Genomic DNA, 14,726 nt, shown 5'->3' with positions numbered 1-14,726 from the left:
GGTCAACAACTCATCTTGGACATACTAGTATATACGTCCCAGAATAAAAATTTTGTAATTTTTCACACAAAAGTCAGGGTTCATTTGACCCGCTAAATATGTGCCGACCTTTATCAAAAAAGGCATGCTTATTCTTAGGCCCGATCCCCTTTTCCATGTAAAATTTCACGATGTTCGGACCATAACTGCGGCCTCTGGAGCGACCAGAATAACCCACAAAAAATTAGTATTTGGTCCATTTCATTCCCTAAATATTAACCGATCTTTATCAAAAACAATAGGGGTCTTCATTGACCAGAACCCATCCTACATGCATTTCGTGAAGATTGGTCCATAACTGTGACCGGTATCGTGTTTACAAATTATAATGGACAGACGGACGGACACACATGCCTAGATCGGCTCACCTAGTCGAGATATGGCTATCGGTATACTTAAAGGTGGGTCTAGGACTAATATTTCGCGGCGTTACAAACTTTTGGGGCTGCACAAAGCTATAATACCCTGACAACATAGTTGTGTAGGGTATAATTATTAGGCCTCCGATATCCTTAAACAAATAATAACTAATTCAGGACTTTTATCGAAATCTTTTTTTAATATGTGATTAAAGCTCCACACTTATACATATGATAGTTTTTGTGAAAAATATTAAAAAATTTAAATTATCCAAAAAAAAAAAATTCTTTAGAATCCTGTAGTTGTTCTTCAACAAAAATCCTTAATGCTTCAAAGACCTCAAACATCTTTTCTCTAGGAAAGTGTGGAACATTAAGGGTTGGCCTTAATAACCATTTGTTGTCCTTGTGAAAAATCTTTAATTCTCCTTTGGAAATAATCCTTAAAATTCTAGCTTCTTCCCCTTGAGAAAAAATTCTCTAGGATCTTTAATTGTCCCTCAGAAATAAAGTTCTTAAAATTTCCTTTTAGGAAAATTTCTTACGGCCAGTTATTGACCCATCTAAGAATGCAGTTTAGTCCTTGAAAAATACATCCTTAGCAATTTTTTATTGTCCTTTAAACTAATATTCATAAAAATCGACAATTACAGCTATAATAGTCCTTGAGAAGGAACCCTCAAATATTTGTAATTGTCTTTGAGAAAAAGCATCATTAAAAACTTGTGATCGTTCTTCAGAAAAAATCTGTAATTATCCTTGGAAAAATTCACGCTTACATTTTAATTGTCCTTATGAAAAATATCAAAAAAATGTCACTCCATTCGTCAAGTTCTTGAGAAACAAAATGATCAGTAAGACCTTGAGAAAAATTTCTCCAAAAAGGTTTTTGAGAAGAAAAAGACGTAAACGTTCACGCTGAGACCTTCAGAATAAACTCTTTAAAAATCCTCTATTATTCCTTGCAAATACAATTCCTTAAACATTCACGCTTAGTTCTCGTGAAAAAAATCATTGGAAATCGAGGCTTAGTCCTTGCGAAATATCTTTAAAAATCCGCACTTATTCCTTCAAGGAAAAAACATAAAAAAATCCCAATGCAAAAATCCTTCTAAATCTCTGCTTTGTCCTAGAGAAAACCCCACTTTTTGCACATAAAAAAATTATAGCTTAGTTCTTTGAGAAAATATTCTTTAAAAAATTCACGCTTAGTCCTTAAGAAAATATTATTTAAACAATCCACTCTGAGTCCTTGAGAACATATTCTCTAAAAAATACACGCTTAGTCCTTGAGAAAATATGGTCCTTGGAAATATTTTTTTTCCCAAAAATTCAAACTTCGGCATCTGATGATCCCTAAAAAGGTTTTCTTAAAGAATCAAAGCTTGAGAAAATGTTATTTTTGCTAGTTCTTCAAAACAATTGTTTTTATACCCTCCACCATATTATGGAGGGTATATTAATTTTGTCATTCCGTTTGTAACTCATCGAAATATTCATTTCCGACCCTGTAAAGTATATATATTCTTGATCAGGGTAAAATTCTAAGACGATCTAGCCATGTCCGTCCGTCTGTCCGTCCGTCTGTTGTAATCTATCTAATCTATCTTCTGAAGGAATTGAGATAAGGTGCTGAAATTTTGCATAGGGTTGTCTTTTGTCTGCAGGCAGGTCAAGTTCGAAGATGGGATATATCGGTCCACGTTTAGGCATAGCTCCCATATAAGAGTACCTCCCAATTTTCGGTATTTTGGGGTTCTTGAGCTCGTTTTTCAACCGAATACGCTGAAATTTGGTACATTGAGTTCTTATTGGGTACTAAATGTCTCCACAAAAAATTATAAATATAGGTCCACTTTTTCTGGTAGCCCCCATATGACAGTACCTCCTAATTTTAAGTATTTTTGGGGTTTTGATCGTATTTTTCCACCGAATTGGCTGTAATTTAGTATTTTGAGTTCCTAAAACGTACCAAATATCTCCACAAAAAATTATAAATATAGGTCAATTTTTTCGGATAGCCCACATATAAGGGTACCCCCAATTTTCGGTATTTTGGGGTTCATGAGCGCGTTTTTCAACCGAATTCTCTGAAATTTGGAACATTGGGTTCTTATTTGGTAGCAAATATCCAAACTAAAAATTATAAATATCGGTCCACTTTTCCTGGTAGCCCCCATATAACGGTACCCCCCAAATTTTCGTATTTTGGGGGTTTTGATCGCATTTTTTCATCGAATTGGCTGTTATTTAGTACTTTGAGGTCTTATTGGGTAGCAAATGTCTCCACTAAAAATTATGAATATAGATCCATTTTTTCGGATAGCCCCCATATAAGGGTACCCCCAATTTTCGGTATTTTGGGGTTCTTGAGCGCGTTTATCAACCGAATTTGCTGCAATTTGGTATTTTGTAGTCGTATATGGTAACAAATCTCCCTACCAAAAATTATTAATATTTGCCACTTTTTTGTGGGAGTCCCCATATAACCCCCTTTTTTATATAAAAATAGTTATCCGATTTGTTGTTGTAATCGTTTCTCCTGCGGAGTATATCGAGATAAAAAATAGAACGTAAGGTTCGATAATGAACTATATATGAACTATAACCCGCATTTAGGCCTAGCTCCTGTGTGGGAGGTACCAGAAGAAGTGGACCGATATTCCCCATCTTCGAACTTGAACTATGTTTGGAAGAAATAATATTTTCTGAAACAAATTTGGTCCAAAGAAACATCCTTAGCCAAAAAGCTGAGGGTATATTAACAATTAAAATTTTCTGAAATTTGTTTTATATTTTACAGTATGGTTTACGTAATCGGTTTGTAGAAATGTCGGTTGTATTTTTCCTATATTTTCATTTCAAGTACCTGTCAGTATATCTATGGTGGAGGGTATCCAAAGTTCGGCCCGGCCGAACTTAACGCTTTTTCACTTGTTAAAATTTGAAAAAAAAAATCTTTAGAAAATCCAGCTTTGTGTCGTTTATGCTGCCTCAAATATTCTTCGAGATTTTTTTAACCTCAACTGGTCATAAAGAAAATACAGTCGAAATCGTTTATAGCGACATATCGGTTATAACGGCTTATCCAAAAGTCCCCAGGAAGACTCAGCTGGTCCTAAAGAAAATATTCTGCTGATACTTTGTCGGAATAAATACTAGCTCAGTTTAGAATAAAACCAAATGTAAGGTTCTGCCGGTCTCTAAAAACAATAATTGTTTAAAAATCCAATCATTTTATACATAGTTGTACTGGAACAGTCCCTATATATTCTCCCATTGCATTTGATTTCCATTATTATACTTTTTTCGAAATATTTTTCCATTTTATTTTCCACAATTCACGAGAAATTGTTTTTGAAAAAGATAAAACTAGAAAAAAAGGACACCGACACAACGTAAACAAATGTGAATATAAAATATAAAATGTAAAAATGTAACTTTGTTGCAAATATGCATAACAATAAATGTCACATATACATATAACTGAAAATACACACACACACACACACCTACACATATAGTGATGTTCATACGACCTCCCTGCAAACATAATATAATGCCTATAAATATACGCTTATGATGGCAGCACATCACGGCAGTATGTCGGGTCGGATGTAGTCTGAGGGGGCTAACAATTTCACATTGAATGTTGCTAAAGTTATAAATAGAATTTTTACGTTAGCATATTTATATGCACATACATATATAAATAAAAAATGTATGTAAGCAACAACAACATTACCTTTTTTATTGTATCACCACCCCCATATGTCCTAAACATTTTCCTGTAATGTATTTTTTCTTACATCCTTTCGTTCTTCTTTGCTTGTTCCAGGATTTACAATCGGAAATTGAAACACATCGTGTGGTTTATGATCGTCTCGATGGTACTGGACGTAAATTGTTGGGTTCACTTACCTCACAAGAAGATGCGGTTATGCTCCAACGGCGTCTGGATGAAATGAATCAACGTTGGAATAATTTGAAATCGAAAAGTATTGCCATAAGGTAAGTTCGGAAAGAAAAAAATGAAAAAATATATACATACAATATACGATGAAAGAAAATATGTGAATATATAGGAAAATATATGCATGCGACATGAGGTATTGTTGTAAAGGTAAAAGGAACTACATACCGGAGACATCTTGACTCCCTATGTAAATTTTCTGTCCATGCAATTTCCGAATGGTAATTGATGAAGAAAATTGAGTTCCAATTTTTGGTTTAATAAAATTGTGGCCAAAGGCAGCAACAAAAGGGAATATTGAATATTTTACATTATTGTGTCCCCAAAAAAGAAGCAAGGACATGGTGAGATCCTCAAAGAAGCATGCTTGGAAAAAGCTCCTGGAAAAAAAATTAGTTGAAGAATTAAAGAAGAATTCCAAACATTCCAATTTAAAATGCTGAACTAATAAAGATCCTTCCAATATATTATAGGCCGCTTTGGCCTCGAAAAAATAATAAAAACTATCGCAGGACATGGATGTCCTTACAAAAACCTGAAAAAGTCCTGCCTAGGGGAACCTTAAAAAATGTTATTTAAAAAATTCAGGTCTGTAGCATCCTAAAAAATATTTACTTCAAAAATTCACATATTTAGGGCATTGAAGTCCTTGAAAAATGTTAACTGAAAAATCCAAGGCTGTGAAATCTTTAAAAACATATTATATTAAAAATGCAGAACTTTGGGGTCATTGGAAAATTTTTAAACTGACAAAAGAGGCCTGCAAATTCAAATATTTGCAGTCATTAAGAAAATTCAGGACTTTGGGATCCTTGAAAAATTATTTATTAACATATTCTAGGACTGTGCGATTCCTGGAAGAACAATATTTTAAAATTATGGACTCTTAGGTTCTTATCAAAAAAAATATCAAAAATATTTTAAACCAGTAAGGAAAGAAGTAAAGTCGGACTGGGCCGACTATCTGATACCCTTCACAACTTTGGGGATATTGTACATATGTATCGTAATAGACGTCGCCTTTCTAAAGAACATTGACATGAAATTGAACGGGCTTAAATATGCGATCTTTATCTATAAGTATTCCGACTAACATCAATTCCAACACATGCCATTTTGCAACCTACTCTAAATTGTGTAAATAGATTTAAAGCACACGCACTGTTTAAAATGTATCAATCAGGCACCCATTGATTATTTGGTGTACTACAGTCAACATGAATAGGTCGAAATTATATATTGAAGCTAATCTGAACCGATTTCAAGGAAACTTGCTAGACATTAATTTCTATTAATTTCTGTACGTGTATGGGTCTGTATGGGAATTTAGTGTACCATTTATATAAAATCGGACGAATATATATATATATATATATATATAGAAGGTATATGTAAATCTGAACCAATTTCAAGAAACCTTGACACACGAAAGGTTATAGTAACAGCACATTGTAGAAAAATGTGTGCCGATCGGCCAACCTTTGGCTCTTTAGTGCACAATTTAAATAAAATCGGTCTAAAATATATATTGACGCTATATCTAAATCTAAACCGATTTTCACGAAACTTAACACACATCATTCTAGACCTAATTCAGTACGATGTGCCAAATATCGTGTAAATCTAAAAATATGTAGGGACTTTGCTGCACCATTTACATTAAATCGGACGAAAATATATATGGGAGCTATATCTAAATCTAAACCGATTTTCAGGAAACTTAACACACATCATTCTAGACCTAATTCAGTACACTGTGCCAAATTTCGTGCAAATCGAAAGATATATAGGGACTTCGGTGCACCATTTACATTAAATCGGACCAAAATATATATGGGAGCTATAACTAAATCTGGACCGATTTTCAGGAAACTTAACACACATCATTTTTAACTTAATTCAGTACATTGTGCCAAATTTCGGGCAAATCGAAATATATATAGGTGCTTTGTTACACCATTTACATTAAATCGGACGAAAATATATATGAGAGCTATAACTAAATCTGAACCGATTTACACGAAATTTGGCACACATCATTCTAGGCTTAATTCAATACGCTGTGCCGAATTTCGTGCAAATCGAAAGATATTTAAGGACTTTGGTGCACCATTAACCTTAAATTGGACGAAAATATATATGGGGGCTATATCTAAATCCGAACCGATTTTCACGAAACTTAGCACAAATCATTCTGGACCTAAATCAGTACCTTATGGCGTATTTCGTGCAAATCGAAAGATATAACGACTTTGGTACCCCATTTACCTTAAATCGGACCAAGATATATATGGGAGTTAGATATAGCTGGATCTGACCCGAGTTTCTTCAATTTCAATAGGGTTCGTCCCTAGGCCAAATAAGTACTGTACTTACTACTGTACTTTGTTAACAAATATACATGGACGGACGGACGGATGGACAGACGGACATGCATAAATCGACTCAGAAAGTGATTCTATGTATATTCTCAAAAGGAACCATGGGTCTATCTCGATTATGTTTGCCTGTTACAAACATATTCACAAAGACATAATACCCTGTACCACACTGTGGTGAAGGGTATAAAAATCAAGACCTTTAGGGTCTCCCTGGCCAGCCATTTCTTAGCTCTTCTCTAAATATCGACAGGCCATACTGCCTGGCTTCGAGTCGTCTATAGAAATATACTCACATTCCAATAGACTCAGGTCGCGTATAAAATTAGACTCACAGGTCAGCCAGTTCGGATCAAACGGGTCTGTAAAAGTAAACTCAGCCAGTGGGCCTGAGCTTCGAAAACATTATATAAAAACCCACGCCTTATTCTGAGCCTTGAAAAGCTATTCTTTAAAAATCTACGCCTTTCTCACTTTGACAAGACCCTGAAGAAATATTTTTTTTAGAAAATCAACGTCTTGAAAAGACGCCTTCGAAAAATCCTGAAAAAGTCCACGCCTTGCAAAGACCCTGAAAAATATTTTTTAAGAAGTCCACGCCTTGGAAAGACCCCAAAAAAATATTTTTTAAGAAGTCCTCGTCTTGGAAAGACCCTGGAAAACTATTTTTTAAGAAGTTCACGCCATGGAAAGATCTTGAAAAAATATTTTTTAAGAAGTCCACGCCATTGCTAGACCCTAAAAAATGTTTTATAAAAATGCACACCTTGACAAGACCCTGAAAAATATTTTTTTGAAAATCCACGCCTTGGCAAGACCCTGAAGGAAAGTTTAGAAAGTCCACGACATGTCAAGCCCCTGGAAAAATAGTTTTTAAGAACTCCAAACCACGGCTAGACCCGGAAACATGTTCTGTAAAAAATCCACGCCTTGGCAAGATCCTGAACACACACATTTTTCTGATTTTTTTTTTTTTTTTTTGAAAATATTTTATATATTTTTTTTAAATGCACGCCTTGAAAAAATATTTTTCTTTTTTAAAACTACGCCTTAAAAAAATATTTCTCAAAAAATTTACGCCTTGACAAGGCTTTGAAAAAGTATTTCTTAAAAAATCCACGCCTTGAAAAGTTTAGAAAGTCCACGCCTTGACAAACCTCTGAAAAAATACTTTTTAAGAAAACACATTTTTCTGAAAAAATGTTTTTTTTTAGAAAATATGTTATATATTTTAGAAAATATGTTATATATTTTTTTTCAATTCGCGCCTTGAAAAAAATGTTTCTTAAAAAATTTACGCCTTGACTAGGCCTTGAAAAAGTATTTCTTAAAAAAATTACGCCTTGACAAGGCCTTGAAAAAATATTTCTTAAAAAATCTACACCTTGACAAGGCCTTGAAAAAATATTTCTTAAAAAAATTTAAAAAAATATTTCTTAAAAAAATTACGCCTTGACAAGGCCTAAAAAAAATATTTCTTAAAAAATCTACACCTTGACAAGGCCTTGAAAAAATATTTCTTAAAAAATCTACACCTTGACAAGGCCTTGAAAAAATATTTCTTAAAAAATCCACGCCTTGACAAAATATTTCTTAAAAAATCCACGCCTATAGTCCTGATAATTCTTTAAAAAAATTTCTTAAAAAATCCACGCCTTAAAAAATATTTCTTAAAAAATCCACGCCTTAAAAAATATTTCTTAAAAAATCCACGCCTTAAAAAAATATTTCTTAAAAAATCCAAGCCTTAAAAAAATATTTCTTAAAAAATCCAGGCCTTGAAAAAATATTTCTTAAAAAATCCACGCCTTGAAAAAATATTTCTTAAAAAATCCACGCCTTGAAAAAATATTTCTTAAAAAATCCACGCCTTGAAAAAATATTTCTTAAAAAATCCACGCCTTGAAAAAATATTTCTTAAAAAATCCACGCCTTGAAAAAATATTTCTTAAAAAATTCACGCCTTGAAAAAATATATCTTGAAAAAATATTTCTTAAAAAATCCATGCCTTGAAAAAATATTTCTTAAAAAATTGACGCATTGAAAAAATATTTCTTGAAAAATCCACGCCAGAATATTCTCTTAAAAATCCATGCCTTATTTGTCCTTTGGAAAATATCCTTAAAAAATCCATGCCTTATTAAACCTACTTTCTTCACATTGAAACCTATACAACAAAAATTCCAAAAAACATCGGAAACGGAAATGTAACCCAAAACAAAAGAACAACAATAATAGGTTAACAAAAAAACAAAAAGAATTTAATTTCCTGTTCCGAGTAATTTCGTCATCAAGACATGCTCATTAGAGACCGGCTTCACTCAACAGCAGAATCCTCAACATCATCTCCCCACCAACATTCCTTGAAATGGTATAGTGATATTGGTGGTTGGCTGTCACACTGCCTGTGATGATGACCTTCATTACCAACACCATCATCAAAAACTTTGGGAGGCATATCATTTGCTCTTCTAATACCCAATTATTTTTTTTTTGTGGTCGCGGTAAATTCTTTTCTGCTTCTTCTTCGTCTTCTCTGTTTGCGCCCAAAATTCTTGATACGCTTAAGTAAAACAATTAGTATTATTTTCCATTAGGCTGCAACCGTAAGAGGGTGTTTGTTGTTGGTTTTGCTGTGTCCAGATGAGTGATGCGAAAAATTAGAGAAAACCACAAGAAATGAAGAAAATGTGAAAATGCCCCGAGACAAGGACGATTGAGAAGTAGACATTTGAAAGGAATTAGGAATATCGTAAACGGAATAGCACATTGGCTGTCATTGACATTTGACAGTTTTTGTGGTTTAATGAAAACCAACACATAGACGATAACATATATAGAAGACACACACACACACACATCTCCGTACACATTAAAAGGCCTATAAAATACTCTGTGTGAATATTTACAACTACAACAATACGCTTATAATGGCATGTAGTTGTTGTTGTTGTTGTTACATTAATTGTTATGTCGCGTTCCCTGTGCGAATCAAGAAAACCCATTATTGTTGTCCCATCATCTTCATCGTCCTCCTGCTGTGGCTGTGATGTCCTAGGTGAGCAATGAACTCCATCCTGAAGTAATGACAAATGATAAATCCAGTATATCCGCCAAATGCACACTCACACATACCCAAACATGCTTTGTGTTTTTACTTTTCTTCTAGCAACCAACTATAAAATCCTCCTTAAGGGTACACCTTTACAGGTTGGGGAGCGGGGATGGAGTCAGATTATAAATGTTCTCTTTAGTGTGGCCATCCTGACAAATAATAATAGTAAAACTTAATGATAATGCTAATGACAAACATTTGTTTCATTGTCCACAAAAGGTGATGCTGGGGGTTTTTTGTTTGAAAATTAGTTGGAGATTAGCTGAAAAGGACAGATTTTAAAAAAAAATAGTATACAAGGAGATTAGAGATAAAATTGACATAATAAAATATAAGTCTTTATAGGCTAGGTAAAAGGGAGGTTCTTAAAGGTAGATAAGAATGAAAAACTTAAAGGAAAAGTAATTGGAAAAAAAATATTCTTTTTTTTTTTAAATCCACGCCTTGTTCTGAGCATTGAAAATTTTTTTTTTTAAATCCACGCCTTGTTCTGAGCATTGAAAAAAATATTTTTTTTAAAAATCCACGCCTTGTTCTGAGCATTGAAAAAAAAAATTTAAAAATCCACGCCTTGTTCTGAGCATTGATTTTTTTTTTTAAATCCACGCCTTGTTCTGAGTATTGAAAAAAATATTCTTTAAAAATCCACGCCTTGTTCTGAGCACTGAAAAAAATATTCTTTCAAAAATCCACGCCTTGTTCTGAGCATTGAAAAAAATATTCTTTCAAAAATCCACGCCTTGTTCTGAGCATTGAAAAGAATATTCTTTCAAAATCCACGCCTTGTTCTGAGCATTGAAAAAATATTATTTAAAAATCCACGTCTTATTCTGGGCCTTGAAAAAATATTCTATCAAAAATCCACGCCTTGTTCTGAGCATTGAAAAAAATATTCTTTCAAAACTCCACGCCTTGTTCTGAGCATTGAAAAAAATATTCTTTCAAAAATCCAAGTCTTGAACGCTGAAAAAAATGTTCTTTTAAAACATATGGCTTTTTCTGGTCCTTAAAAAATATGTCGTAAAAATCCACGCATTTTTCTGATCCTTGAAAAAATATATCTTAAACATCCTCGCCTTATTCTGAGCCTTGAACCCTGATTTAAAAAAAATCACATTCTATGGGACCCTGAAAAAAAAACGTTTTTTTTTTAAATCACGTTCTGATAATATATTAACAAAAATCATGTACTATGGGACCCTGAAAAAATATTAAGAAAATACCTCCTTAGGGACCCTGAAAAAAAAAATTAAAACCAGTAAGGAAAGTAGTGAAGTCGGACGGGGTCGACTATATGATACCCTTCACCACTTTTGGTATATTCAACAGTTGAATCTTAACAGACGTCGCTGTTTTTGAGGGATCAGTAAAAGAAATTGGACCCATAAACATATCTTCCTGCAACGTTACCACAAGAGAGCGAATTCGTGCAAATCGAATGATATATATTGGTGCATCATTTACATTAAATGGGAGAAAAATATATATGGGAGCTATATCTAAATCTCAACCGATTTTCAGGAAAATTAACTCACCTCATTCTAGTAGTCCTTATTCAGTACGCTATGCCAAATTTCGTACAAATCGAAAGATATATAGGGACTTTAGCACATGCACGAAAATCGGACGAAAGACATGTAGGGACTTTGGTACACCATTTACATTAAATCGGGCGAAAATACATATGGGAGCAATATATAAATCTGAACCGATTTTCAGGAAACGTAACACACATCATTCTAGAATTTATTCAGTACGCTATGCCAAATTTTGTGCAAATCGAAAGATATATAGGGACTCTGGCGCGCCATTTACATAAAATCGGGCGAAAATATATATGGGAGCTATATCTAAATCGAACCGATTTTCACGAAACGTAACATACATCATTCTAGATTTTATTCAGTACGCTATACCAAATTTCGTGCAAATCGTAAGATATATAGGGACTCTGGTGCACCATTTACATTAAATCGGACGAAAATATATATGGGAGCTATATCTAAATCGAACCGATTTTCACGAAACGTAAAACACATCATTCTAGATTTTATTCAATACGCTATACCAAATTTCGTGCAAATCGAAAGATATTAAGTGACCTTGGTGGACCATTTACATTAAATCGGACTAAAATATATATGGGAGCTATATCTAACCCTGAAGCGATTTTCCCGAAACTTAACACACATCATTGTGGACTTTATTCAGTACGCTATACCAAATTTCGTGGAAATCGAAAGATATGTAGGGACTTTGGTACACCATTTACAAAAAATCGGACGGAAATATATATGGGAGCTATATATAAATCTGAACCGATTTTCACGAAACTTAACACATATCATTGTAGACTTTATTCAGTGCGCTATACCAAATTTCGTGTAAATCGAAAGATATTTAGGGACTTTGGTGCACCATTTACCTTAAATCGAACAAAAATATATATATGGGAGCTATATCAAAATCTGAACCGATTTTCACGAAACTTAACACACATCATTGCAGACTTCATTCAGTACGCTGTACCAAATTTCGTGCAAATCGAAAGATATTTAGGGATTTTGGTGCACCATTTACCTATAATCGGACGAAAATATAAATGGGAGCCTTATTCAAATCGGAACCGATTTTCCCCAAACTAAACACATATCATTCTAGACTTTATTCAGTACGCTGTGCCCAATTTCGTGGAAATCGAAATATTTTTAGAGACTTTGGTGCACCATTTACCTTAAATCGGACGAAAATATATATGGGAGCTATATCTAAATCTGAACCGATTTTCACGAAACTTAGCACATATCATTGTAGACTTCATTCAGTACGCAATACCAAATTTCGTGCAAATCGGAATATATTTAGGGACTTTGGTGCACCATTTACATAAAATCGGACGAAAATATATATATGGGAGCTATATATAAATTTGAACCGATTTTTCCGTTACTTAACATACATCATTCTAGGCTTAATTCAGTATGCTGTGCCAAATTTCGTGCAAATCGAAATGTATTTCGGGACTTTAGTGCACGATTTACCTTAAATCGGACGAAAATATATATGGGAGCTATATCTAAATCTGAACCGATTTTTCTCAATTTCAATAGGGTTCGTCCGTGGGTCAAATAAGTGACGTATGCCAAATTTCATCCAATTCGTATCATAAATGCGACCTGTACTTTGTTTACAATTTAACATGGACAGACGGACGGACGAACGGATTGTGATTCTATGCATATTCTCAAAAGAAACCCTGGGTCTATCTCGTTTCCTTTTGCCTGTTACAAATATATGCACACAGACATAATACCCTGTACCACAGTGTGGTGAAGGGTATAAAAAAATTATGCCCATAGTACTTGAAAAAAAAATTTTAAAAAATCGCATCCTATGAGACCCAGAAAAAATATGATTTAAAAAAAACTACGTGTTATTATTATTCTTTTAAGTTTTTTCTTACTCCCTTAATATTTCGATTAAATCTACCTCCACGAATTATGTTCGAGGTCCTAGTTTTTAATTTTTTCCTTCTTCAAATTATTCCAAGAAATGTTTCATTATCCTAAACGAAAATTATGCCATCACATTTAATCTCATTCTTCTTCTTCGTTTTCTTTTCAATTTCAATTAATTCGTTCTTGGATAGTTTTTCAGGCCACTACTCCTTCAGGCTATAATAGATCTCCTTTTTTGTTCTAATTTTAATTCAACACATTTGGTGTGTGTCATCTAATCGTAGTAATTAAAAATCTCCTTAATCTTTGTCTTAATCTCTTATTTCAATTATAATTTTTTTCGAGCAATCTGTAAGTGTGTGTGTCATGGCACATAAAAGATGTCCTGTTAATGATAAGAAAAGAACGTATTTTTTTATGTTAGCTAAAAACATAAAAATGTTTCATTTCACATAAAAAAAGAAACTGAGAAAGAAAATATAATGGAAAAATTCCCAAGAATTGTGTCATAAAAAATATTAGAAAAAAAACATGCGAAAGTATGAAAGAAGGCTAGAAAGGAGTTTATGAGGAAAAAACGAAATTGCAAAAAATAAAGAATATAGACAAAAACTAAAAAAAAAATATCTTGTAATTTCTTTGGGGCAACATTTTGCCATGATTTCATATTATCACAGCTTTTGTTACATTTCGTTGGTTACTTAATTAATTTTGTTGTTTTTTTTTTACTCGTAATAGTTTGTGGTGTTAGTGTTGCATTCTTTATTAAAATGTGTAATTTTTTTTTTTTCGTTCCAGAAACCGCCTCGAAAACAATTCAGAACACTGGAATGCTTTGCTGTTGACCCTACGCGAACTTACCGAATGGGTCATACGCAAGGACACTGAATTGTCCACCTTGGGCATGGGTCCTGTACGTGGTGATGCTGCCAGCCTACAAAAACAATTGGTAAGTAATAAACATTTGATATATTAGAAATCATAAAGTAAATCTTAAAGTAATGAAAAAAAAAAATCGAAGCCTCACTTAAGAAATCCACGCCTGTTAATAGATCTTGAATAAATATTATAAAAAATAACGCCTTTGTAAAAATATTTTAAAAAAATCCGCGTCGTATAATTTTTCACAAATTATGTCAAATATGTATGTAAAAAATGACAAATTCTGTTTCAATTATTATTATGCAATTAACCGGTGAAAAATAAAAGGAAATTTATTTTTGATGACATGAAATTTGAACCAATTAAGCGGGAAAATCAATTAACAGGGTTTAATTATCCGAGAAAATTTACATGTATTTTCCTATGAAATATTTTTTGCCCCATCATGTGGTTCAATTAAGCGTGGAAACCAATTAACCGTAGGGTCAATTAAACGAAAAATACTGTACTTATTTCAGTAT

At 33.2% G+C, this 14,726-nt stretch overlaps 1 protein-coding gene across 1 annotated transcript in view; it reads left to right on the top strand.

Moving 5' to 3' along the window:
* Positions 1-14,299, top strand: part of LOC133329652 (dystrophin, isoforms A/C/F/G/H-like) — a 412,707-nt gene extending 398,408 nt beyond the window's left edge. Inside the window, exons 20-21 of the mRNA XM_061538128.1 lie at positions 4,237-4,409; positions 14,122-14,299. Of these exons, the coding sequence (XP_061394112.1) occupies positions 4,237-4,409; positions 14,122-14,299 (351 nt within the window). The remainder of the gene's footprint in view (positions 1-4,236; positions 4,410-14,121) is intronic.
* Positions 14,300-14,726: the final 427 nt, after the last annotated feature.

Source organism: Musca vetustissima, unplaced genomic scaffold (assembly GCF_032173495.1).
Source record: "Musca vetustissima isolate MV318-11 ecotype Yass unplaced genomic scaffold, APGP_CSIRO_Mvet_v1 utg4636, whole genome shotgun sequence".
Taxonomy (NCBI): Eukaryota; Metazoa; Arthropoda; class Insecta; order Diptera; family Muscidae; genus Musca; species Musca vetustissima.
Note: the sequence above shows the minus strand (reverse complement) of the source record. Positions and strands in the feature narration are given on the sequence as shown.